This window comes from Tiliqua scincoides, chromosome 1 (genome assembly GCF_035046505.1).
Source record: "Tiliqua scincoides isolate rTilSci1 chromosome 1, rTilSci1.hap2, whole genome shotgun sequence".
NCBI classification, from domain to species: Eukaryota; Metazoa; Chordata; class Lepidosauria; order Squamata; family Scincidae; genus Tiliqua; species Tiliqua scincoides.
Genome location: NC_089821.1, coordinates 279818392 through 279845424, shown reverse-complemented (window position 1 = coordinate 279845424; position 27033 = coordinate 279818392). Strand labels below are relative to the sequence as shown.

General features: G+C 43.2%; 1 protein-coding gene across 2 annotated transcripts; it reads left to right on the top strand.

Moving 5' to 3' along the window:
• The first annotated feature begins 291 nt into the window (after positions 1–291).
• On the top strand, positions 292–27028 carry FZD3 (frizzled class receptor 3). Of its 2 annotated transcripts, none has more exons than XM_066611979.1 (6): positions 292–480; positions 9411–9607; positions 13444–14461; positions 18152–18300; positions 24071–24304; positions 26815–27028. In XM_066611979.1, the coding sequence occupies exons 1-6, from the start codon at positions 292–294 to the stop codon at positions 27026–27028; spliced, it is 2001 nt and encodes a 666-aa protein (XP_066468076.1). The 2 variants fall into 2 exon arrangements, with proteins under 2 accessions (XP_066468076.1, XP_066468077.1); XM_066611980.1 differs by having other exon boundaries at positions 325–480; positions 9411–9543; positions 14211–14461.
• The last annotated feature ends 5 nt before the right edge of the window (positions 27029–27033 follow it).

Here is a 27033-nt window from a genome sequence, read left to right as displayed (position 1 = left end):
AAGCAGAGAGCCTGTCAGAATGGGGTCAGTTTGGGAATGTACTTAGTCAACCTACTGTGTTGGCCTAGTGCAACTTGAATGGTGACATGAAACAAAAGGCCAAGATGAAGTACCTTATTAGCGTTTTCAGAACAAAAACTTTCTTTTGGACTCTGCTAAGTTCTCTCACTGTGAAGAGTTCTTCAGTCATTGAAGAAGCTTAACATGAAAAGCTGAAATGCTGACAATTGTGCACAGGTAACTGACGATGTCTACTGAATAACCAGAGACTCCCACAATTGCTGCAGAAGGATGGCTGCAAACTGGATGTTCCATTTCATTTGGCCTTTGACTGTTCTGATAGGAATGGCAATGGGCCACAGCCTTTTCTCATGTGAACCCATCATCTTGAGGATGTGCCAGGATCTTCCTTACAATACCACATTTATGCCTAATCTTTTGAACCATTACGACCAGCAAACAGCAGCTTTAGCAATGGAGGTAAGAAAAATTGTTCTTTCAGTAGAGAAGCTCAGAGAAAGTTTAGTACTGCATAATGTTTCATGACATCTTCTTGCTATAATTAAGGAAAGGACAACATGGAGTTTTGAACTTGCTCTGTTTTGTAGTGACACTGATTTATGGAAATATGTAATTCAGATATAATTTGAAAGGTATTTTACGCCTCAGTATCATAGTTTTTGTGCTGCTTTGTCTCTTGATGGTTCAGTGAGTATCTTGGCCTATCACTTTGGAATTAGATAGGAAGTCTTGCGGCTTTGAAATTGGAGGATTTATCCTAAAAGCAATTGGTGATATCTTGTAAGACAAGGTTTTAGAAGCCCATTCAGCATTCCACTGTGTTGTTGTCAGCATTGCATACAATTGCAGCGTGGCTAGACCTGCTTGCTGGACTTCTAGTGGCAAACCTGATTTATCCTGGCATGTGACAATTATATTCTGCAGTGCAAGCACGAGTTCTTCCAGAGGAAGCACAGTCTCTCTAATTTTGGCCCTAGGGCCACTCCTGTTGACAAAGGCAAACATATCACCTGCTCTTAGGGTTATTTTTTACATTGCCATTTTGCAATCTGTTTTTCCTCTGTCTACTAAATTGTAGCTGCCACATGCCCCTGCCAAAAAGCACACCTACGTGAGAATGCTAAGGTGTGTTTTTGGCAGATTAACATAAGTTTTTGAGTACTGGTCAAGCTGAGCTGTCCAAATTCTAGAAGCAAAGGAGCTGTCCAACATGGGTCAGTACTATGATGATATTTACTTGGAAATAAAAACCTACATACATGTACCTATTTCTAGAAAGATTGCTTTAATCTTGCTGATTCAATTACTGTTGTACCTGCTAATGAGATAAGCTAATCACTCTGAGTACCTGGTCAGCCACAAAGGAGCCACAAAGTTTTGAGAGGAGGGTTGTGATAGTCTGGAATTAGTTCATGCAGGGAGAAGCTGAAGGAATTGCTGTCAGTTTGGGCTAAAGAAGAAAAAATTGGTTTGAGAAGGAAGAAGAAAAAATTTCTGGAAGGAATAGGAAGCTATGTAATACAGTCAGACCATTGGTCCGTCTAGTGTTGTTCATGCTGACTGGTAGCTGCTTCTGCAGGGTTTCAGATGGGGGTCTTTCCCAGCCCTACCTAAAGATGTCGGGGATTGAGGCTGGAACTTTCTGAATGTAAAGTATGTTCTTTTCCTCTGTACTGCTCCCCAACAGCCCCATCCAACATGTATGCATATCTAATTATTTCCAAATGTTAGGATGCTTAAGGAAAGGAAAGACTTGCTAACCCAGTTCTTAGGACAAAAAAAAAAAACTCACCCAACTCAGTTTTTAAATTTAAATAATACTACTGGAGCAAATTTAGAGGGAAGAAGTAGACTCTTTCTGGAAGTTTTCAAGGAAAGTTGGAAATCCGTCTGCATAGAAAGCTTCAAATAAAAAAACACAGCTGGAGTTAAACCTCTTCCTGTTGCTTTCCCCCAATTGGTCAATTTGCTAAATTAGGAGCTACTCTGCTTCTTTTCACACTTAACTTCCATTTTATAATTTTTGTTCTTATCTTCTGCATTTCACTCTTATTTAGACCAGTTAGCACTTGTGTTTTCCATACTATAGTCTATGCTCTCCTTTCCCCCAGCATGCTAACAATTATATGGAAAGAGACTGCTCTAATCTTTATTCTGTGTCCAGTAAGCAAAATAGCAATTGAGAAATACAGTGAGTTCACACACTTGTGCAGAAGGTAAATACTGCTTTTTAAAACCCTCCTAAAAACGTGTGCACAAGAGACTGTGATGTGTTACTGGAACACAGAGGTATACTGTGTGTTAATATATATCCTAAAGGATAACTGGTCCAGCACTTTAATTTATGCATCCTGCCTTTGTTTTTTAGGGTCATTGAGCCAGATGGCTTAGTATTATGCTAATTCTGATGTCTAGTAGAGGCTTAACAGTGGATTTACTGTGTTAGAAAACATGAAATGAACATCGGCTCACTCTAAGTGGCCTGATGAATCCCTTCATAAAGCCATAAAAATTCAGCTGACAATAGCTTTTGATTTGCTAGTACAACATGTGAAGATCTAGAAATGTTTGCTGGTGGTGTCCTTGAAGTATATTTGCCAGAACTTAACGGATGATGCTTCCAGTGTATATTTCTTATAAGCCTGTACCTCATCCCTGTTTTAATAAAAATGTTGATACAATGGGTAATAGCTGCAAAATGCATAATAGTAAATAATTAAAATGCCATGTACACAGATTGTGCTCTATTAATTAATGATAATATTCTGAGTAGTTTGGGAAAACTTGACGCAACAAAGAAATATTTAGGAAATTCCTGTAGTAGAGTAAGTCATAATAATTACCAGTTATAATTTGTATATTTTTTTACATTTTTAGACCATTAAGGAGTTCAGGAGCTTCCTTCAATGAGCTCAGGGTGGTGTACATAGTTCCTCTTCTCTATTTCTGCTAACAACCAAGAACACCAATGTGTTGTGGCTAACACAGTGCCAACCCTATTTTTGTTACCTGAAACAAAACCAAAGGCAAACAAAAACAAAACCCTTCTCTTTCTTGTGTTTTTCCTGTTGAAATTATACATCCCTTTTTCTCCTTTAAAATTTCTCCTCTTTTCTGTTATGAAGAGAAAAGGAAAAGCAATGTGGTATCTTTTCACTTTACATACTCTGCTGGAACATTTTGTGGAGAGAGTACAGAGTAAGCTGCATTACTGACCCGCAATTTTCAACTTGAAGCATCCCACTTCACCCTGCTTCACGACAGGGCCGGCCTTGGAATAAAGTTATGGTAGAAACTGAAATATGTTTTTAAAGGTTATATTTTATGGAGAAGAAATATTCAAAGGCTTTTGTTAACCTGTTAAAATCAAATAATACTGACCACAGGAGTTCTAGCATTCAATCCTAGGCATGCATACTCAAAAGTAAGCTCCCTGAGTTCTACAAGACTTACTCCCAGGAAAATGCATATTAGATTGCAGCCAGCATTTCCCAAACTGGAGCATTTTGAAAAGGTCCGTGGCCCCCTCTGCTAGCCTCCCCGCATCTCAGAACAACTCCTGATGATGATCCAGTTCCACATCGAAAACTGGAAGTGGGTCGCAGTTGCTACAGGGAGCCGTTCTGAGGGGTGGGGAAACGGGGGAGGGGGGAGACTCCCCCACCCTTCGGAGGGCCATAGTGACCCAATGTAAGTGAGAAAACCCCCTTTTGCACAGCGGCAGCACTATCGTTTCCCCTCCCCATGACTACTTAGGAAGATCTCACCTCATATGCAAAGTTTGGGAACAACTGGATTGGGAACAAGTGATTGCAGTAATCAGGGTGTTTCAAAAGGGTAGTTGCAGTTTGTTAAATAAGGAAAAGAGAAAGTGTGAGTGAATAAGCAAGAGGGGACTTCTTAATTCTGTGATACCTAGAAACGTCAAATTTTCAGAAATTTTGAACTTAAAGAAAAAACAGTGCATGTGTTGGGGTTTGGGGGGATATGTAATATCTTACTGTATGATTTACATCAGGGGTCTCCAAACCCCGGCCCGGGGACCAGATGCGGCCTGCAGCGAGCCTCTATCTGGCCCGCGGCCAGCCTCTTGTCCCCTGAAAGACTCTGCCCCACTTGACTGAACATGACCAGAGCTGTGCTCTGATTACATCTGCAGGGTGTTCTGAGGGCTGGAGAGGGTGAGTGAATGAGCCCACTCTTTCATTTATTCATTCATCTAAGTTCCATCTCTAATTTATTTTTTTAAATTTTATATTTAAATTTTTTTCCGGACCTCAGCACTGCTCCAGATCATCTCTCATCAGAATCGGTGTCTAGAAGATCAATAAATTCTGATTTGCACTGTGTCCTTGCTGACCATGTATGGTTGCCAAAGCTAAGAGCAAGGTTGTAAGTGTGTTTCCTGCATTCATTTGAATTCAACAGCCAGCTCTCCCACTATGTACATTCTGTGAACTACTAACAAAAAAGGCTTGGCAGCTGACTGTAAACCAGGTAACCAAGGGGGCAGGCAGTGCTTGGTACTGACTCTAAGGGCGCAGTCCTAACCAACTTTCCAGCACTGGCATAGCTGTGCCAGTGGGGTATGTGCTGCATTCTGCAGTTGGGGAGAAGTCATGGAGGCCTCCTCAAGGTAAGGCAATGTTTGTTCCCTTACCTCAGAGTTGCATTGCCCTTATATCAGTGCTGGTAAGGTGGTTAGGATTGCACCCTAACTGTCTGAAAACGTGCGGTGAGCAGGAAGTTGCACCCTCAATCTAGCTTCAACCAGCATCACAACCAAAAAAGATAGAAAAAAAATCACACCAAGAAAGGTATTTATTTTCTATGCAATTCTTAAAGATCAGGGCTCTCCCAGTGCCAGGCCATAGACACCTGGCAATGGCAGTGAGGTCCAAGTTCCACAGGCTGCTGAATTAACCAGACCAATCTGTTGTAGATGAAGGGAGGCAATGCACACATTGAACCAGGTCGTTCATGGGTTCAAACAACGGATTCATTGGTGGTGGAACAATTGGTGGAAGTACCAGCCTTTTCCTACTCCCTGCAAATCTGTTTATTGGAAGGTGTAGTTTGCTTTGCATTCTGCAACAATCGGTTTTTAAGAATAGCCTTAGGTGGCAAAGGCATGATGATAATTCTGGATGTCTTTATTGTGACCTTTCACTTTTCCAGGGCACCAGCTTTGACTAGGGAGGCAAGTTGAATTCATCTGGGTATGGGCAACTTTATTTAATATTCTTTTATATATATAAATCTCCTAGAGTTAAACTGACAAACTGCGTATTTTCCACTTGTGTGTTCCATAGCACCTTTGCCTTTCTGTTTTCCATATCATGTCTCTGGCCATGTTATTCACAAGGCCTTTTCTGTGCTTGGCAATAAATGGTTCCTATGGATACTCAGCCTTTTGTGGTGTGACAAAGGTTGGCATTCTGATTCTCATGAGCCAAATTGTACCCTTTGACTCGCTCCCCTTTTCACACCCCTTGCTAAGCTTGGCCTGTTGCTACGCTTGGAAGCCTGTGGGTGCAGTGTTCCCATGGCAATAGGGATGAAACTCTGAAAGGAGGGGCCAAAGTGTGAACAGAACACAAAAGCCTTGTTAATTTGTATGTGAATGAAGAAGGAAGGTTCCTATGTACTTCATTTTGTGTACTGAAGAAAACTATAATTTGTCAGCAGAAAGCAACTTTTTCATTTGTAAACTTGTTTATATTTGCTGTTTCTTGATTTTATTGAACAAAAGTATTCATGTCAGAGGCAGTGAGCAACAAGAAGCATCCTATGTTTCTAAATTTAATGAAGAATTCTGATTAAAAGCTTTTGTTCTGTTTACCTTTCCGCATAGCCAGAATGTTGCTCTGCAGTGTTAACATGACATTCTACCTACATAGTTTCCAAATTACATTGAAACCTGAGAGTCTGAATTTCTGCTCAACTATTTGGTGTTTACAAAGAAGCTATTGCTTGAAATCTAGAATTCATATATCCAGCATAGTAGGCGGGAAAAGGAAGGGCTCCTTAATCTTTATCCCTCATCTTCTGCTGTCTAGTAGTTTTTCTTGTCTAGACATGAGCCGCTATGGTGGTGTTTGTTTGTAAGAGAACTTATTTCTGATTATGTATCTTTAAGCCTAGAGCAATAGATAGTACTCCTTAAAAAAGGGGGGGGGGCTGGGGATTCCTGTGACCCTGATTACATCTTGAGGTTTTCCATGCCTTGTTATAAGTGGAAGGCTTGAGGAGATCAGGACTCTGATTGTTAGGCACTTGGGGTTCAAAATATTATGCTCAACTGCACAATCAGAATGAAGTCCTCCCCCACCCCCCCATTTAATTGCTTGGGTAGCACCAAGATTAAAATGCAGATACTATTTATTAGAAGAGCAAAACTGATGCATGAATTTTACCCATTTACTAATTGAAATGAAGTTTATGAATTAAAAATCAAAGAAAGCTGTCTTTATCTCATAGCACATTCTTCCCTACCTGCTACCTCATCAGTAGCTATGCTTATTGCTTGTAGTATGCTGTGAGGCTCTTTCAAGCTAAATGTAATTACCTTGCAATCCTCTCTCCCTGACCCCCATCCTCAGTACTCAAATGAGAAAGAGATATTCTTGAGAAACTTTCAGACTGCATGACTTCATTGGAGAACTCTGTTTTTAACCATATACTTGGGCCTAGCACCAATTAGATTCTGCACCAATAACTGGCACTTTGCTTGTTGTTCTGTGCACTGGTGGTTCACCATTCTCCCAGCCAGTCTTGAAACCTCTGCTGATTCAGTGGGGGATTAAGGTGACCCTGGGCAGAGCCTCTCTGCTACAGACTTGTAGAGTGACTGTGCTCTAGAGCAGGGGTCTCCAAACTTTTTGGCCAGAGGGCCGCATCAAATATTGAGCATGGTGTTGAGGGCCGGAAAAAAAATTTAAATATAAAATTTAAATAAATAAATTAGAGATGGAACTTAGATGAGTGAATAAATGAATGGATGGGTTCATTCATTCAATTTCTCTGGCCCTCAGAACACCCTCCATACACAAACAGAGCACAGCTCTGGTCATATTCAGTTTAGTGGGCCAGAGGCTTTCAGGGGACAAGAGGTTGGCTGTGGGCTGGGTAGAGGCTTGCCACGGGCCGCATCTGGCCCCTGGGCTGGGGTTTGGAGACCCCTCCTCTAGGGTCTACAAACTGCACATGATGCAGTTACTTTTTTTCAGCCTAAAGACTAAAATGAAACTTATCGTATTTGGGGTAGTAAGGGTAACTTGCAGACTTTACCTTAGAGGTTTACAGAGCACATGCTGCATTACCACCTTGTTTCCCCAAAGGAAAGCATGCAGACTTTTCTAATGATTACAGTGTGCATATATGAATAGTGTTTGCTTATTTTGCATTGATGCCCTCCTCTGGAAATGTGTTGATGCCCTCTATACCAGTTCCTGACAGCTTATCTCTCCCTAGTTCCATCTTGCCAGTATACTGTAGTCTGGAGGTTTGGGGATCTGAATTATAGCATCACACTGTATCTCACCTTTTCTCCAAGGAGTCTAGAGTTTTACTTTGTTCACATTTTTATGTTTTAAAGTTTAATGTTATAATTAATGTTTTAATACTTTGTTTTGATGTTTTTTACTTTTGATTGTAATAAATTGTATCTTTATTATGGAGTTTTGTGAGCTGCCTTAGGCATTTGCTTTGGCATGAGAAAGGCGGATATAAATTTTTCAAATGAAATAAATTTCTTATTGCATTCTTGCAACAACCCTAGGAGGCAGATTATTGACTTGATCAAGGTCCTCCAGTAAGCTTCTTGATTGAGTAGGGAATTGAACGCAGGCTTTTCCTGATTCAAATCCAAGGCTTCATCTGTTTTTGTTGTATCATAAGTGATGTGTTTACATTTTCCTCTAACACAGAGGTCTCCAAACTTTTTGACCAGAGGGCCGCATCAAATATCTGGCACGGTGTTGAGGGCCGGAAAAAAAATTTAAATATAAAATTTATCACTGTGAAATCACTGTGGCAGTGAAGAGGCAGCCCTTCAAGAACTCTGGTCCTAAGCTATAAAGAAATCACTGTGAAAGGCAGCACAAAATTTTCTTGTGTTGTATGCAGATATGCAGTATGCATCTTATTAAGCCGCACATTCATAACTTGTGATTTGTCTTGCTAAACACACTGGTCCCTTGTGTTAACCATCAGGTGCTTGACAAATCAAGGTAGCTGTCCTTCTGCTAGGACAGCAAAAGTATACGAGAGGGAGAAGAAGGAAAAAAAACACTCCTGGCCAGTCAGCTGCATTCAGCTCAGTCAGTCACAAATTGTATAGAAGCAACATGATGGTCTCAAATGCAAACCCACCAATCAAAATGCAAATAAGTTTTGTATATCACTTTTGAAAGAAATCTCAGTATGTGTTAGTATTCTCTTTATCCAGTATTTGTGTTGACATTCTATATGTATTTATTTATTTAATGCATTTATACGCCATCTTTCCCCCAGATTGCGGACTCCCACACTGGCTAAAAAAACATAAAAATATACAGTCATAATAAAATATTAAAAAATTAAAACAGTAAACAATAAAATAATCAAAAGCAGCGAGATACTGATTCCCCAAATTATGGACAACTGTGTCAGCACTTTTGCACAGTTTATCCATTCTGGTGCTTTTGTTTAGATGCAATAGTGCTAAGCTGGCAAGAGCTGTTGTTCTGACTTACATCCTTTCCAACTTCTGCCCCAACGGAACCAGACGCAAGAAGAGGACTTAGTGTAAGGTGAGAAACCAATAGAGCAGCAATAAGCAGTAAAACAATAAAAAAGCAATAAAACAGCAGTGAAAGGTTCTCATGAAAGATCAGATTAATAAAATAAGCCATGGTGAAACAAGATATTCAGCCTTAATAAAACCACCTAATTACAACTCAAATGTCAACCAAAACAAGGGAGCTTTTGCCCCCCGCCATAATAACTCAGGGGAGGGGACAGTCCTTAATTCATAAGGGAAGGTGGTCCACAGCTGCAACCACCACAGAGAAGGCCCTACTTCTCACTCCTATCCCCAAATTCTGATGGGAGTGGCAGACACAGAAGGGCCCTCTCTGAAGAACTCAGGGAATGAGCTGGCAAATATGGGAGGAGGCAGCCCTTCAGGAACTCTGGTCCTAAGCCATAAAAGGCTTTAAAGGTCATAGCCAGCACCATGAACTGGTGCTGGAAATGAACTGGCAAAGATCAGTTCCCTTCTCTGTTATTTTTCCCAAAGCTGAGCAGATACCAAGATTTTAGGTAATAACCATCCAGATTGTTTAACAGAATGGAATCTCACATTGCTTCATTGGTGACCTGGAGCTATTTTTTTCTCCTTTTTATAGCCATTCCACCCAATGGTAAATCTTGAATGCTCCCGGGATTTTCGACCATTTCTGTGTGCTCTCTATGCTCCCGTCTGCATGGAGTATGGCAGAGTCACCCTCCCGTGTCGCAGGATTTGTCAACGAGCTTACAGTGAGTGTTCGAAACTCATGGAGATGTTTGGTGTGTCTTGGCCAGAGGACATGGAATGCAGCAGGTGAGCAAATTCTATGGCATTGGTTTCATACGAGTATGGTATTTTAAATGTTCCAGGATGTATCAAATGCCTTTGTTTTTCAGGCTAGCAATAGTATTTTTCCATTCACTGTTATACTCTCATTTTCTTTCCTTTTAGTTGAGGCACCAGCCTGTTTCCTGGAGAGGAAACTAACTCAGAATTGCTATAAGTATAAATATTCACATTTGAGGAAAACAATTACTTTAAATTTGTTTTGATGTTTGGCCTCCTGAAAGCATAAAGCAGAACACCCTTCTGGAAAGTGTGCAATGGCTTGGAGGAACACACAGTCCTCTTGAGCCAAGAGTATAACTTTGTTTCTCACTCATGATCTTAAAAAAAGTCCTACTTAGCATTATTCAGTTAACTCTTTACCTACACAGGATTGCAATGACATTGAAGGTGACCAATTCCTGGTTTTTTGCAAGATTTAGTCATCAGACGCAGATGAAACATATGGAACAAAGTGACATAAGAACAGCCCCACTGGATCAGGCCATAGGCCCATCTAATCCAGCTTCCTGTATCTCACAGCGGCCCCACCAAATGCCCCAAGGTGCACAGCAGATAACAAGAGACCTGCATCCTGGTGCCCTCCCTTGCATCTGGCATTCTGACATAACCCATTTCTAAAATCAGGAGGTTGCGCATACACATCATGGCTTGTACCCCGTAATGGATTTTTCCTCCAGAAACTTGTCCAATCCCCTTTTAAAGGCGTCCAGGCCAGTCGCCATCACCACATCCTGTGGCAAAGAGTTCCACAGACCAACCACACGCTGAGTAAAGAAATATTTTCTTTTGTCTGTTTTAACTCTCCCAACACTCAATTTTAGTGGATGTCCCCTGGTTCTGGTATTATGTGAGAGTGTAAAGAGCATCTCCCTATCCACTCTGTCCATCCCCTGCATAATTTTGTATGTCTCAATCATGTTCCCCCTCAGGCATCTCTTTTCTAGGCTGAAGAGGCCCAAACACCGTAGCCTTTCCTCATAAGGAAGGTGCCCCAGCCCCATAATCATCTTAGTTGCTCTCTTTTGCACCTTTTCCATTTCCACTATGTCTTTTTTGAGATGCGGCGACCAGAACTGGACACAATACTCCAGGTGTGGCCTTACCATCGATTTGTACAACGGCATTATAATATTAGCCGTTTTGTTCTCAATACCTTTTCTAATGATCCCAAGCATAGAATTGGCCTTCTTTACTGCCGCCGCACATTGGGTCGACACTTTCATCGACCTGTCCACCACCACCCAAGATCTCTCTCCTGATCTGTCACAGACAGCTCAGAACCCATCAGCCTATATCTAAAGTTAAAGTGACAGCATTGCTTACTTCCGTGATTTCTGTTATGTCTTGGTTACTACCAAAGAGGCACATATTTTAATAATAATAGTAATTTAACATCTTATAATGCTGTTCCATTTCTTTCTCCTGCTGAAGAGATTTGTCAAACTCAGAAACTTTTTTCCAGGGCAAATTAGAATATGAATTCTAGTTAATCTTTTTCACTCTTTTTCTTTCTTAAACAGCAAGTTTAAGTGACAAGTTGTACCATCAGTGCAAAATTCTGTTTTCTTGTATTGAGTAACCGTAAGTAGTTGGTGCTTTTCAGTTGGAAAGAAAAATTTGCCAGGTGACGGCTTCGTGAAACATAAAGAAAACATACCTGGGAGATGGAAATCGAATAGGAAATAAATGGATGGAAATAGAACAGCATTATAAATTTGTAAATTACACTGCCCAAGCCCCCTCCAACCTTGCATCTGGTTCCCTTGGGGCGGAAGTTGGAATGGATGTAAGTCAGAACAGCAGCTCTTGCCAGCTTAGCACTATTGTTCTGGTGCTTAGGAAGTTAGGCCTGTTCTTGCATATATTTAGGCTGCTGATTCAAAAAATGGCATTGGTTTTGCCCTATCAGCTCTAGTTTTAGAGATATACATTTCATAGCTTCCGTGGGATTTTTATGGTCTGTCAAAATAGGGTCTTATTTGTCTCTTGCCTCGGTTCTGGAGTTTTGTGCTGGCATCCCTCCGCCACCCCAGGTTTTTTCCCCCTTGCTTTCTCTGTCTCTCCCCTGTTTGTCTAGCTGGCTTCTTTGATGGCAGTGGTGGCTGCAGTGCCTTCTGGCTGGCTCCCCTTTCTTTCTTTCAGTCTTCACTGTCCTGTGAAATGATAGAGGCAAGGACTGAAGAAAAAAGTGAAGGGAAACAGTAGAGACTAAAGTGGGGGGGACCAGATTGCCCACCACTGTAATTTCTACTGCTTCTCCCTCCCTTCCTTCTCCTAGCCTGCCTTTTTAGGAGACATGAAACAAAGGAAGGAGTGGGACCCAGTGCACTCAATGTCAGTACTTTGGTTTCACTGGAGGGGGTGAGATAGCACTGTGGTATATTCCAACACCCCTAAACAAGAGAGCATACAGCCAGTGTTCTGCTAGTTTGACAGTGAGCTCAGGTCATCCTTGTTGTCTGTCCTGTTTGCTTTTGGGGATTTATTTTATCCTCTACTTGTCTTAAACCTTTGTCAGTTCCATTCATTTCTCTTGACCCTCCACTGTCCATCTGCTGTCCTGTGTTCTTTTTTTATCTTGTGACTTGCATCCAACCCAGCATTGCTCAAAAATCAATGTGTTGGACTAGGACCTGGGGAAATCTGATGCAGGGGACAGAGGAAAAGTTTCTGTGACCACAGTTGGAGAGCTGTAGCAGACTGAAGTTGCTATTTTGATTTAAAATAGCTAGCAAGATCTTGGACAGACAACATCTAGTAAATAACAGTTGGGCAAGGGCAAAACGGATGGGTGAAGGTTAAACTGCACACATTTGCTTGATAGCTTGATGTTCTAGAAAGAGAGAGAGCCTGCCCTAAGAACTTGTGTTAAAGATGTATCATTGTCATGAGCCAACATTTATTTTCTGAAATTATAGGGCACCTCAAAAAAATGTGCACATACTTTATACTAGTGTCAAATGTATTAAGGCCCTGGGCCATGGAATTGAGGTTGTGACGGAGGCTAAGATGCAGTGGCCATAGCTTCTACCATACCTGCCCTCTTCCTGGAGCCATTCCACCTTCCCCCACCCCCATAGCTACCTCATTCTGTTCTCCCCCACCCTGTCCCACCTCTCCCCCCATCATATCTACCTCAGCTTGTTCAGAAGAATTCTCTGGCACATGCAAGAAGACTCCAGCAGTGTGCAACTCCAGCAGCACACTTGTTCTACCAGCCCTAAATCCCAGTAGCTTTCAGCTGCCAGTTGGTTAATGAGTTAGACCAAGTGCTTGACCCTTAAGGGCACCCTTGGTGCAGACATCCACCAATGTGTGTGCTGGGATGGTTCCGTACATCTCTTTGCTTCCCTTAGATCAGCAATTTCCAACCTTTTTCATTTCACGGCACACTAACAAGGCACTAAAATTGTCAAGGCACACCATCAGGTTTTTGACAATTGACAAGGCACACAATGCTGACAGTGGGGGGCTTACAACCCTCATTGGGGGAATGTAAATGACTGATACTGAAAAATGACCATCCTCCAAATTCCTGTGTCACCCCTGTGGACCACTCATGGCACACCAACATGCCACAGCACAGTGGTTGAAAATGACTGCCTTAGATGTTCAAGTGTTGCAGGTTTTCTACAGTGATGTATGTATGAATTAGAGCTCATTAAAATGTGTGTACATTTTTTGGAGCCACCCTGTATTTTCGCTTAGTGAAACATGACAAAGAAGCTGTGATTATTTTGTTGCCTGCAACAAATGTACATGTGAACTGTTCTTCAGGAGCTTCTCTGTTCTTCTTCTAGGTTCCCGGATTGTGATGAACCTTATCCCCGTCTTGTTGATCTCAGTGTAGTTGGAGAGCCAACAGAAGAAGTGCCAGTGGCCGTACAAAGAGACTATGGCTTTTGGTGCCCCAGAGAGTTAAAAATAGATCCTGATCTGGGTTATGCGTTCCTCAGGGTCCGGGACTGCTCTCCTCCTTGTCCAAATATGTATTTCAGGCGTGAAGAGCTCTCTTTTGCACGATACTTCATTGGTGTGGTCTCCATTGTCTGCCTTTCAGCCACCTTATTTACTTTCTTGACTTTTCTGATTGACGTCACAAGATTCCGCTACCCTGAAAGGCCTATCATATTTTATGCTGTCTGTTACATGATGGTGTCGCTCATCTTTTTCATTGGCTTCTTGCTAGAAGATCGGGTTGCCTGCAATGCCTCTAGTCCCACCACATACAAGGCTTCCACAGTGACACAGGGCTCCCACAACAAAGCTTGCACTATGCTTTTCATGGTGCTCTACTTCTTTACCATGGCTGGGAGTGTCTGGTGGGTGATTCTGACCATTACTTGGTTCTTGGCAGCAGTGCCAAAATGGGGTAGTGAAGCCATTGAGAAGAAAGCCCTGCTTTTCCATGCAAGTGCATGGGGTATCCCAGGAACTCTAACCATCATCCTCTTAGCTATGAATAAAATTGAAGGTGACAACATCAGTGGTGTGTGTTTCGTTGGCCTCTATGATGTGGATGCCTTGAGGTACTTTGTTCTGGCTCCTCTCTGTCTTTATGTGGTAGTTGGCGTGTCTCTTCTGCTCGCTGGCATCATCTCCTTAAATCGGGTTCGCATTGAAATACCATTAGAAAAAGAGAACCAGGACAAGTTGGTGAAATTCATGATCCGGATTGGTGTTTTCAGTATTCTCTACCTTGTGCCGCTTTTGGTTGTGATTGGCTGCTATTTCTATGAGCAGGCTTACCGAGGAGTGTGGGAGACAACATGGATACAAGAACGATGCAAAGAATATCACATACCCTGCCCTTATCAGGTGAGGAAACACATCTTTCAAATGTCCCCACACAATCCAATTCCATGGACTTCCCCGGACATAAAAGCCATAGGCTGCTGTTGACGCCACCTTCCTATGATATGCATATCTTGAAGAATTATATTGCATGAGTATATTTTTATAGTCAACTAGGTAGTGTAATTCAGGAAAGAGATTGTCTGATAAACTGGAAAAATTTCATTGCTTGCTTTCCAGACTGGCCTGTCTCAGGCTGTGGCAGAAACCAGGATTTGGACATCTCTTGTGATAGACGTTACATGTGAGCAACGTTGTATATGGGGGAACTGTTAATTCTTACAATATGTGATGACCTATGATGTCAAGGAATGAAATGGGATGATAATGCTGCTGATTAGCATTACCCATTGGTTTTTATAGCTTCTTGGCTGTAATGCAAGAGATTCAGTTGGCGTGATATGGCAGACTTCACCAGTAGACAGTGACTCTATTTTAGCAGCTTCACCCTTGATCTTTTTGCTTCCTTTTCCACACTTGGTATTCTAGCATAATAAGATTAAAATATTTTTGATCATTGTGAGCTATGCCTGCATGAGGAAATATATTTCTTTCAGTGATATTGTATGTGGTGAGTACATACACACTGCTATGTAACAATAGACAGAATGGCAGTTCACAGTGCTTGGAGCTGGAAGTTTCATTAGTTGGCTTACGGTAAAACCAACAGAATAATGATGGTTACTGAGCTTCACTAGGAATCCAACATTCACAATGCACATTGTAGCCTGATAGTTAAAAGGATGTGCATATGGGAGAAAAATATAGTATATGAAAAGCCATACAAGATGCTGGTTTGGACGTTGTGGTGGAAAATTTGCCATGTTTTCTGGTGAAATATTTCATGCTGTCTTTGTCTTATACTCAAGCCACTGAGGGGAGCTCTGTAATCTGAACACCCACATACATGTGTCTGGGAATTGTGGTCCAATCTGTTTTCTTGGGCATGAGTACACAAATGCATTAGATGCATGCGTGTTGTCCACCAGTATGGTAGTACAGGTGTATGTGTAGCAATAGTATTTCCACATGAATTGCCCTCAGTTATACTGACTGGAAAGTGTGTGAATGTGAAAAACCCAGGTATTCATTCTTGCTTAGTGTATGGAGCTCATTTGAATGGCTTTGACACAGTGATTTTCATTGTTTTTCTTCTCACAGCACACTGACCTCTATGGTCTTTGCCTCTTGTGATGTCACATCTGGCTTCAGAGAGACTCTTCTGGGTTCTGTGGCTCTGTTCTAGGGCAACTGTCTGTCGTAACAGATTGTCCCTCTTCCTCCACCAGCAGAGCCAGCTGGTGCTCCAAACTCCCATGGCATCTCTGCAGCCCTTTTGCAGCCCACTGGTTGAAAATTGCTGCCTTAGTTGCTATTTTTTGACCTGTTCTGCCTAATCAAGTAATTAGCAAGGATACCTTTATAGGTACAGTCTGCCTGAAAGGTAGTCACAATTGCAAAGGCATCTGAGAGCTGCATGTGGACACCGTCTTTGCTCCTGTGGCTTGTGCTCCCTGGAATGTGTACACATTTATGCTTCAGTGCCAAGGACTATCTGAGTATTTCTTGCTTCTGGTAGCTGCTTGCTGGCTCCCTCACAGTTCTTGTTTCTCAACATATGTGGAAGCTACTGGCCAGGAAATCATAAATGGAAATTGCTTCTCCATACCTTTGGATCACAGTGATGCTATTTTATTCCCAGGAATGCTGCTTCAATAGATCTGCTGTGCTCCCCAGGTACTACCTCTGAGCAGTGCTTGGAAGTAATTTGTTACATAAGTGAGCAAGAGTGTGCTAGCTGCTAACTGCAACTGGCAACTCTCCTGAATTGAACTAATTCAGATGGGGATGAGGAGATGCCAGGAAAATGAAAGCTGTGTATAAACGTCATTCTTTGCTGTTTAGTTCATATGGTTAAGGAACTTGGAGGGGGGGAGAAGGGAGAGTATGTCTAAGGCCCACTGGATGGGTAAACATCCAACAGGTCTGAAGTGTTCACACTTCAGCAAGTAATGATGTTAATACACAATTTTCTTTTTTTTTTTAAATCCCTTGGGATTGAAATTGCCTGGGCCAGAAATTATTTATCACCTTGGGCAAGACAATTTCACCATTTCAATTATTGGGCTTGGACACAGGGAAGCAGCTGTAATTGCTATTTGAGGACATTCAAAATGCGCACTCAGTCCTAGTCTTTAGCTGCTACATAGCAGCTAGTGACCTTTTCAAATGGGGTAGGGAAGGGAGAGTGAGCCAACAACAGCAGACATGTCTTCACAAGGCGTCCTTTCTCTGGGCTTCCCTTCATATCAAGTGGGGTCAACCGTCTCTTCGTTATGCTTGGCAGCCTTCAAATATCCTTACTGCCACTTTGTGTCCTTAGACCATAATTGATGTTGATGACATTTGACAATGCTATAAGTGCCTCTGGATTATTTTGTCCATTGAACCATGTAACAGTCTTCTGAAGGCTTCTTAGGTGGTATTGGCAGGGGATCCAGTCCTGGGCCCATCACAAGAACTGATGTTTGTTAATATTACACAAGAGTTTTGCTTTGTGACAGAAAATTTCAAAGACTATACAGATACCTTGCTGAGCTCTGGGAACCGCTGCCTCGCCAACACTGGTACCAGCCCTGAGCCAGCAGTAGTGGCTTATGGATAGCTACAAATTGATGGAGGTGGGGAGCGAAAGCTTTTTTCCTGTGCTAAATGCACCTGCCACCAAAAACATTCTCTCATCTGCTTCCCCGCCCCCAAGAAACTGTCTAGTAGAACATAGAAGTGTTGTAGTGGTCCACACTACTGGCTGCTGTGAGTGGTGTGCCACTGTTAAGATACAGAAAGCTGGACTAGATGGGTCTATGGCCTGATGCAGTAGGGCTTTTCTTATGAAGGTCGGGAAAGTATGGACTCTTGACAATGGGGTGCTGCCAAATTGTACTAGACATTTTGGGGGGGGCAGAGAAAGGGAACCCAATACACAGCTGCTTTTTTGTGACAGCTTTGAATTTAGCATACAGTCCATTTGGCGGATATATGCACTGTGTGAACTTGGGTCTGATTCTTCAGACTTGCACTTTTTGCATGTATGAGCCCATTAACCCAATTTAAGATTTGAAGGTTATTTTAGGGTTGATCCTCTGAGCTAAATACTGTCTACAGGGACATGGAATTAAACTCTCTGGTTGAATTCAGTTAAAGGGGTTGTTTTGGATGTTCTCAGATCGACAATTTGTGTTGTCTATGGACCTATGAATTCCATCCTGCACAGATGACGTTCCTGCTACTGTTCTCATGCTAACTTTGGGTCACGTCATATATTAAGTAAACAAGATGTAAGCTGACTTGTGACTACTCCTGTTGCATTCTGTTTTAAAATGGTTGTGCTAGTGTGCTATCTTTTTGAGGAAATATCTAAATTGCCAATAGAAAGCTTGTTTTTAATTAAATGTATCTTTTGGCGAGCTAAATAATTTTAATCTTGATTTCAAAATGAATCAGCCTGGATTCAATGTGTTGCATGTCACCCTGGAGAAAACAAAGGGATGCAGTTGAGTGTTCTCTAGCCTTTAGTCAACAGGGATTCTCTGGAGTCAATAAGTAGCAGTGGACCTTGAGTGGTTTGCGTCATGTTTTCTCTTTTCTCTTCAGGTCACCCAGATGAGCCGTCCAGACCTTATTCTCTTTCTGATGAAATATCTGATGGCTCTCATAGTGGGGATTCCGTCCGTCTTCTGGGTTGGAAGTAAAAAGACCTGCTTTGAGTGGGCTAGCTTCTTCCATGGCCGCAAGAAAAAAGAGTAAGTTTTGATAAGTGCAAAGTGTTGTAGGTGGAAACTGCTATAACTTATTAACATTATAATACTAATACAGCGGTTCGTCTTGCATCCAAACAGCAATGCTTAAAAATGTACATAACAGACATTGGTGTTTAAGACATTCTCCTCTGCTGTCTGCAATTTCCACTTGATATTGGCAATTCTTTTGAATCCCTTAACATTGCACTTCCCATTAGCCTCTAGGCCCCTGCTCCTCAGTTTACCTGGGGTGGCAGCAAGGACTCGCTTTCTCTCATTCTTCTCCAGCACCTACAATGCAGCTCTCCATTTCTAGAGTGGAATAGGGTGAGAAGTTACAGGGAAGGTTTCTCTTTCTCTGGTATCTAGAATGCAGTAAAAGCAGAGCCCCAGGAAAAAGCTCTGCTTTTGGGCAGGAGGTCTGGTCTAGAGGGTAGAGCCTCCGTCTGCCTGAAGATAACATCCACAAGGTTGCCAGTTCGAGGCCACCGGCACCGTGCGACCTTGGAGCAGCTGACAAGCTGAAGCCGAGCTGTTCCATCTGCTCTGAGCGTGGGAGGATGGAGGCCAGAATGTGAAGCCAGATCGGAATGAAACACCTGAATGTAGTGGTTCTTGAAAGAAAGAACCTTCTTTCAAATTGTAAAAATCCCTATTTAAGTAGGGATTTAAATAAAGCCTGCCTATGTAAACTGCCTTGAATAAAATCTTGAATAAAGACCAAGAAAGGCGGTATATAAATACCTATTATTATTATTATTATTATTATTATTAATTAGCTGCTTTTGGCACTTCTCAGTTTTGTTTAAAAAGCAATCTGTGAAAAAAATAAACTGGGATCTCTGTGGAAAAAATAATGGGCTGAACTGGGGGGGTGCATAAGTAATGACTGGCTGCATCTGCTGACATGATACCACCTATATCACCTACCTAGTACACTTTTAAAGGGATTATAATTTATAGCTTATAAAAATGCTTCCATGGAATAAAAACACATAACAGTGTTTTCTGCACTTTTCCTCCTGGGGGAAAAAATGAAATATGTGAAAAAATAAAAATGTCTGAGAATACCTCTAGTCGCGGCCAAATTGGGAAGGGGTCACCGTATATTGGGAAAAGGTAGTGAACATTTCACTGAAATCTGTAATTTGCATAGTTTTATAAGAATGGTCCTGAACATAAGAATAGCCCTTTCATAAGAACGACCCATCTAGTCCATCATGCCATTTCTTACAGTGAGCAGCCATATGCTTTTGGGAAGCCCCCCTCTCTGACTGTTGCTCTGCTGCAGTTGGTATAGTGCTTCTCAACCTGGAGGTAGCACTTAGATATTGTGCCTAGTAGCAATTGTTCTCTCTTTTAAAACTGTTGGAAATAGTCATCATTGCCACGTCTTGTGGCAGCAAATTCTATAGATTTCTTGTGCACTATGTGAAGAGGTACTCTTGTCCAAGATTCTCCCCAAGATTCTCCCCAAGATTCAAGATTCTCCCCAAGATTGGATGTCCACCCAGGCTCCTCAGCATCATCAGATCCTTCCACAAGGACATGAAGGGCACTGTTGTCTTCGATGGCTCCACATCAGACCCCTTTGACATCCGAAGCGGCGTGAAGCAGGGCTGTGTTCTTGCACCAACCTTGTTTGGGATTTTCTTCGCTGTCCTGCTGAAGCATGCCTTTGGAACCGCAACAGAAGGCATCTATCTCCGGACCAGATCAGACGGAAAGCTCTTCAACCTCTCCAGACTGAGAGCAAAGTCCAGCTGAAATGTCTGCGTGACTTCCTCTTTGCCGACAATGCAGCTGTCACTACCCACTCTGCCAAAGATCTCCAGCAGCTCATGGATCGTTTTAGCAAGGCCTGCCAAGATTTTGGACTGACAATCAGCCTTAAGAAAACACAGGTCAGGGTTCAGGATGTGGACTCACCTCCCTGCATTACAATCTCTGCGCATGAACTGGAAGTTGTCCATGACTTTGTGTACCTTGGCTCAACGATCTCTGACGCTCTTTCTCTCGATACCGAACTAAACAAATGCATCGGTAAAGCAGCTACCACATTTTCCAGACTCACAAAGAGAGTCTGGTCCAACAAGAAGCTGACGGAACATACCAAGATCCAGGTCTACAGAGCTTGCGTCCTGAGTACACTTCTGTACTGCAGCGAGTCATGGACTCTTTGCTCACAACAGGAGAGGAAACGGTATGCTTTCCACATGCGCTGCCTCCGACGCATTCTCGGCATCACCTGGCAGGACAAAGTTCCAAACAACACAGTCCTGGAACGTGCTGGAATCCCTAGCATGTATGCACTGCTGAAACAGAGACGCCTGCGTTGGCTCGGTCATGTTGTGAGAATGGATGATGGCCGGATCCCAAAGGATCTCCTCTATGGAGAACTCATGCAAGGAAAGCGCCCTACAGCTAGACCACAGCTGCGATACAAAGGACATCTGCAAGAGGGATCTGAAGGCCTTAGGGATGGACCTCAACAAGTGGGAAACCTGGCCTCTGAGCGTCCTGCTTGGAGACAGGCTGTGCAGCATGGCCTTTCCCAGTTTGAAGAGACACTTGGCCAACAGTCTGAGGCTAAGAGGCAAAGAAGGAAGGCCCATAGCCAGAGAGACAGACCAGGGACAGACTGCACTTGCTCCCAGTGTGGAAGGGATTGTCACTCCCGAATTGGCCTTTTCAGCTACACTAGACGATGTTCCAAAACCACCTTTCAGAGCGCGATACCATAGTCTCTCGAGACTGAAGGTTGCCAACAACAACTTTTGTCCATCTTGAATCTCCCACCAATCAGTTCATTGGGTGAGCCTTGGTTCTAGTGTTGTCAGAACAGTTTCTCTCTGCTCACTCTGTCCACATCTTGCCTAATTTACAAGTCTCAGTCATGTGTGCCCCTCTCTTAATCAATGCAGCCCAAACATTTTTAGCCTCTCCTCATAAAGAAGGTGCTTTAGCCCATTGATTTTGGTTGCCCTCTTCTACCCCTTGTCCAGCTCTAGAGTATATTTCTTGAGATGTGACCAGAATTATCCCCAGTATTTCAAATGTATAAGAGCATGATAATGTTAGCAATTTTGTTTTACAGTCCCTTTCCTAACGACCCCCGAGCATGGAATTTGCCACCTTCACAGCTACTGTGCACTGGGTTGACTTTTTCATTGAGCCATGACCCCAAGATCTCTTCCTGATTAGTCACCAACAGCTTAGACTTGTGAGTGTCTATATGAAGTTGGGAATTTTCCCCAATGTGCATCGCTTTATGTTTGCATTAAACCACACTTGCCACACTTTAGTTTCTCATTCTCCCAGTCTGAAGAGATCATTGGAGGTCTTCCCCAACCACCGTTTTTCCCAAAGCAGGGCTTGGAAGGAGAGAATTCTTCCTTTCTAGGGGGCAGGCAAAGTCCAAACTCCTCTCCTGTATCAAGAGAGCAGTAGCACAGGAGATGGAGGACAAAATGGGATCTAGCATCTCTAAAGAGAGGATGGGACACTTTGGCTCCCGTTCCTCCTGCAGGAGCAAAAGCCACAAGCATCCTAAGAAGGAGCAGATGCCAGACATTGTGAGGCTAACAGCCCAATCCTCCCCCATCAATGCAGCCCCGGCACCAGAGTGCATGCTACATCCTGCAGCATAGAGGTTAATGGGAAGTGCAGTGTTAAGGATGGTAGTTAGTGTCCCAGTTCATGTCTTGCTACCTGTCAGCAAGAGCAGAAGGCATAGACCCCTTGCCTAGGAGTGGCCTTGGGAGTTGCTATATGACTATCCCTAAAGGTGGATGGCAGAAATAATCCAGGTAGCAACTTAGTGGCCAAGGAAACCTTGTCCTAGAAATTTTGGAAACCCTGTGGGTAGATCTGCGGTCCCTCTGTCAGGGAGAACCTGTTGAGCCAAGAGAAGATTCTTCACCCAGATCTGGGTACATTCCTATGGAAACTAAAAGGCTCTGGCTCAGGTCCTGTTGCATTTCTGAGGCTGTTCTTAACATACTGATGGCATCTGGATGCCAGTTCATGCAATGGGTTTATGGCATGACATGGAAAGTCTTTAGGAGGTGGTATTTTGACAGAGATGTAGACCCAAGCAGGGCTCAGATGTTGGACTTCTTATAAAACAGGCTGGAGAAGAGACTTGGCATGACTTACCCTCAGAAGACAGTTTGTTACTGGGTGAAGCATTCCGGATTGTAGAGACACTGTGTTGCTCACTTCTCATCATTTTGTCAAGTGTTTCATGAAGGGGGGGGGGGGGGCTCAATCCACTGATAGTGCACTGTTTCCCTATCTGGATAGTTCTTATCTGGAAATATTCATGGGGCTACTTTTCAAGCCTAAAGTAAGAGTCTTTCTTAGGGAATTGACTGTTTTTGGTGGCTATCACATCAGCTAGACATGTGTCCAGATTAAGAGTGCTGTCTTCAAACCAGAGCTGTTTGTTTTTCATTGTACTGTATAAGGTGGTTCTCTGGACTGATCTGGCCTTCATGCTGAAGGTGAACTCACTTTTCCACAGGGGTCAGGAGTTGGTGTTGCTGTCCTTTCCCAAGCCAGTGTGTGGCAAGGAAAAGTGTTGGCAAATGCTAGATGTACAGAAGTTGTTACATATCTTCTTTGATCATACCTGAGACTCTATTCGAACTGTTTCAAGAACCTTCTAGGATAGGAAGGCATCCACTAGCACCCTGGCTAGGTGGCTGCATCAGCATATTATGTTAGCCACAGGTGGGAGTCACCACTCATTCCGTGACAAGTGCAGCCACCTTTTGGGCATGGGTGTCCTTGGAGGAAATATGCAGAGCAGCCACATGGACATTGGCTCACACTCTTGCCAAACGCTACAGGATTGATTCATTTTCTTCCACTGAGGCAGCCTGGTCAGAGGGTGCTGCAGAGAGTGTTGAACAGTCAGTTGGAGCCTCCTCTGATCCCTCTCTTCTTGTAGATAAGCTCAAATCCTAAAGATCTGGAATGTTCCTCTTCTCTTCCAAAAACAGGAGATTTATGGCAAGACAAAATCCCTGATTTTTCTTGCATGATCTGGCTGGTCCGAAGGTAGTGGGTTATTTCAATTGATTGTTCGCAGTCAGTTACAGATTGATCTCCTCGTTCTTGCATGATCTGTTACTGTCTGGAACTCTCAAATAATTTCAATGATATTTCTGGTGGGAAAGAAATCCTCTTTTCTGGTGCTTGACAGTCTGTTTCTGCTGTCTCAAGGGCATTCTTGCAACTGTAGCCTTTGACTTGCCCAAGAACAGGTCTGTGAGGGGAAGAAAATTGCCTCTGGCCTTTGGAGAAGAGAACTCTTGTTCTTGCCATTATGCTTGCTTTTTTTTCTTAGGAGGAGAATAAAAGGTTAACTTTGGCTGCAGCTTGCTGTGGTCTCTAGATAATAGCTCTCTAATTATCTCTGCATTGTCTTCTTGCTTCTTGGTGCCCCTGCAGCTCTGACCCCTGAGTGACCTCACAGATAAGGCAAAGAGATGATGTAAGCTTGATTTATTGACAGAAATTTCTCGCCTTATAGGCAAGTATCTACAATATATATTTGATTAGACAGACATTAATAAGGGACTAATAAAGACTGATACCCTCCAACCAGATGCTTACTTCAATTTCTGTGACAGGTAGGCATGCCATCATTCAGTCTGATTGCTACAGATAAAGTAAGAAAAGGGTTCAGTGGAACTTATATTGCTGCCTAGCCCCTCTCTACTTGTATATCTACCTGATGTTGAACTGATTGGATTTTCTTCTCTAGGGTAGTAAATGAGAGCCGGCAGGTGCTGCAGGAGCCTGACTTTGCTCAGTCACTCCTGAGAGATCCCAACACACCCATCATCCGCAAGTCCAGAGGCACTTCCACCCAAGGGACCTCTACTCATGCTTCCTCTACCCAGCTGGCTATGATGGATGACCAGAGAAGCAAAGCTGGCAGTGTCCATAGCAAAGTCAGCAGTTATCATGGCAGCTTGCATCGATCACGAGATGGCAGGTGAGATCTTATTGGACAAATGCAGTGTTAGAAGGTTTACATGGAAGGCAGTGGCTGAAGGTGATAGCTCTTTATTCATACTTGATGATTGGGTCAGGGGGCTGTTAGTGCAGTTATGTGCCTCTCTTCTCCCACCACCCCCGCTTTGAAACACAACTGTCTTTCTAGGGCTTAAGTTACATTGCAGAATATCATGGCTCTCTCTACAACTGGAAATGTCTCAGTTGTGATAGAAAGTAAGAGCGCCAGCATAACATATTAAAAAGTTATTTCTCTAGTTTGTCACACATGGTTGGCAACCTTCAGTCTCGAAAGACTATGGTATAAGCCTACAGCACCCGGTATTCCCAGGCGGTCTCCCATCCAAGTACTAACCAGGCCTGACCCTGCTTAGCTTCCGAGATCAGACGAGATCCAGCATGTACAGCAGGGGTGCTCAATAGGTGGATCGCGATCTACCGGTAGATCGCGAGGCAAAATGAGTAGATCGCGGAGCCCTGTCTCTCCAAACTGTTAATATGTCAGTTTTGTCTAGCAACTAGACGAAACTGACATATTTAGCTGACACTAAACTGACACTGAAACTGACACTTTAGCTGCTCTTCAGGCATGCAGCAACAAAACTGATGAAACTGACTAGACTCCAGCAGGGGCTCCATACATTAAAGGGGGTGTCTGTCAGACACTTCCTTCCCCCCTGGTAGATCTCCGGGCCTTGCTGGGTTTCAAAGTAGTTCTTGAGCCAAAAAGGTATGAGCACCCCTGATGTACAGGATAACAGTCATCAGGCAAATGGTATAAAGAAGATGGAATAGTAACTGTCCTGAAATTTATCCTTTATTTATTCTTACATTTTGTATCTAGTCAGTGCACATACGCCCGTCCTGCTTTCTCTTTACTGGATCAGCAGCTGAATGGGGAAGACCCTTAGTGTTTTGTATCCACTACCACTATCCCAAACTACAAAGACCAGGCAGAAGAGGGCAATCTGAGAAAAACCCTTCCCAGGAGAGCACTGAACCCCAGGGGTTCTTATTAAAAATCAACCCCTCAGTTGTGACTGCAGGGTGAAGAGACATGGCAATCCATAAATTATTAGCATGGACTAGGCAGAGAAAGGGTACAAATGTAACTGAAGTTCAAAAGAAAAGTTAAACAATACAGGAAGGGATAGTAAAAGTACAAGAAAACTGATGGAAAAATGCCTGAGCTTGGCTGGAAAGCACAAAGAAAAGGTTTCATCAAATGGTGGCAGTAACCATTAATGTCCAACAGATGGGGGTAGAATACTCCTCAAAGAACTCAGTCCATAGACCCCAGGCTCCTAACCTTAACCTGGAGGACATTCGCATTCAGGCTAAAGTTGATTGGCAACCAGGAAAATAAAGGAATTTTTTAACACAGTGTTTCTCAAACTGTGGGTTGCAATCCACCAATGGGTGGCAACCAGATGTGTGGTGGGTTGCAACCCCATGCTCAGTGCTCTGCCACAAAGCCTTTCTGAGATCCCCCAGAGGTCACTTCTCTGGGTTATGCTGGGCTCGCAACCCACTCCATTGGCTTCCACTGGCCCCAGTAAGCCTTGCAGAAGCAACTGGAAGTCACAGAAGCAACCCAGAAGTAAACTGGAAGTCGCTTCCAGTCATTTCCATGAGGCATTCTGGGGCCCGCAGAGGCCAATGGGGTAGGTCACAGGCCTGGTGCAACCTAGAAGCAGCCTCTGGGGGCTCTCAGAAAGGCTTTGCAGCAGAGCATGGGGTTGTTGGGTCACAAAGGATGAGTTGGGTTGTGGCAGGCAAAAGTGTGGGAACCACTGCCTTAATACAAATCTAGCTAGATGATCCTTACATTAAGCACTTACTTGGTTGAAAAAGCTCTAGTCCTTACAAGTGAGCAGGTGAGTGCTGCTCTATGAGCTCCCAATGAGTCAGTCACTCAGTGGCAGAGGCTGAATAGCAGAGAAGAACTAAGACTTCTTGTGGGCTGGAGCTTATAGAACTTGGTTCTGATGATGTCATCAAGTTACCTGACTGAAGGAGTGGAATTCGTTTGGCTCCTCCATCCCTGCCAGTTGAGCTAGATCAGCAGGTTTGGCTGCTGTCCCAGGGGGGAAATGCAGGATAGAAATACTGTAAATAAATAACTAAATCTCTATCTTCATTCTAAACTGCTAAATCTATACTGTTGTCTGCATCTAAAAGATGGTAAAACAAGCAAATAAATTTTGACTGAAAAGTGTGCCTCTTTTGAGGTTGAGTCAGGCCATCGATCTATCTAGCTCGGTACTGCCTATTTTTATTAGTACTAGTTCTACAAAAGCCTTAGGCAGACCTGAGGATCTGAAGATGTTTTAAACCTGGGACAATGTACATACAAAGTTTGCACTCTGCCACAGAGCTCTTTTACGTATGGATTTGTGTTAATTTGTTTTTAACATCACCTCTGTTTGGATATGTAAAAAGCATTGATGCCTGTGGCGTTACTGAAATAGGTGAGTTTTTATGAATTAGGTATACCCCCTGCAGTTACCGTGGGATTGAAGACCGACTACCTCATGGCAGCATGTCCCGACTGACGGACCACTCCAGACACAGCAGTTCCCACCGGCTTAATGATCAGTCTCGGCACAGCAGCACCAGAGACCTCAGTGGTAATCCAGTGACTCACATAACTCATGGCACCAGCATGAACCGGGTCATTGAAGAGGATGGAACTAGCGCTTGATGTAC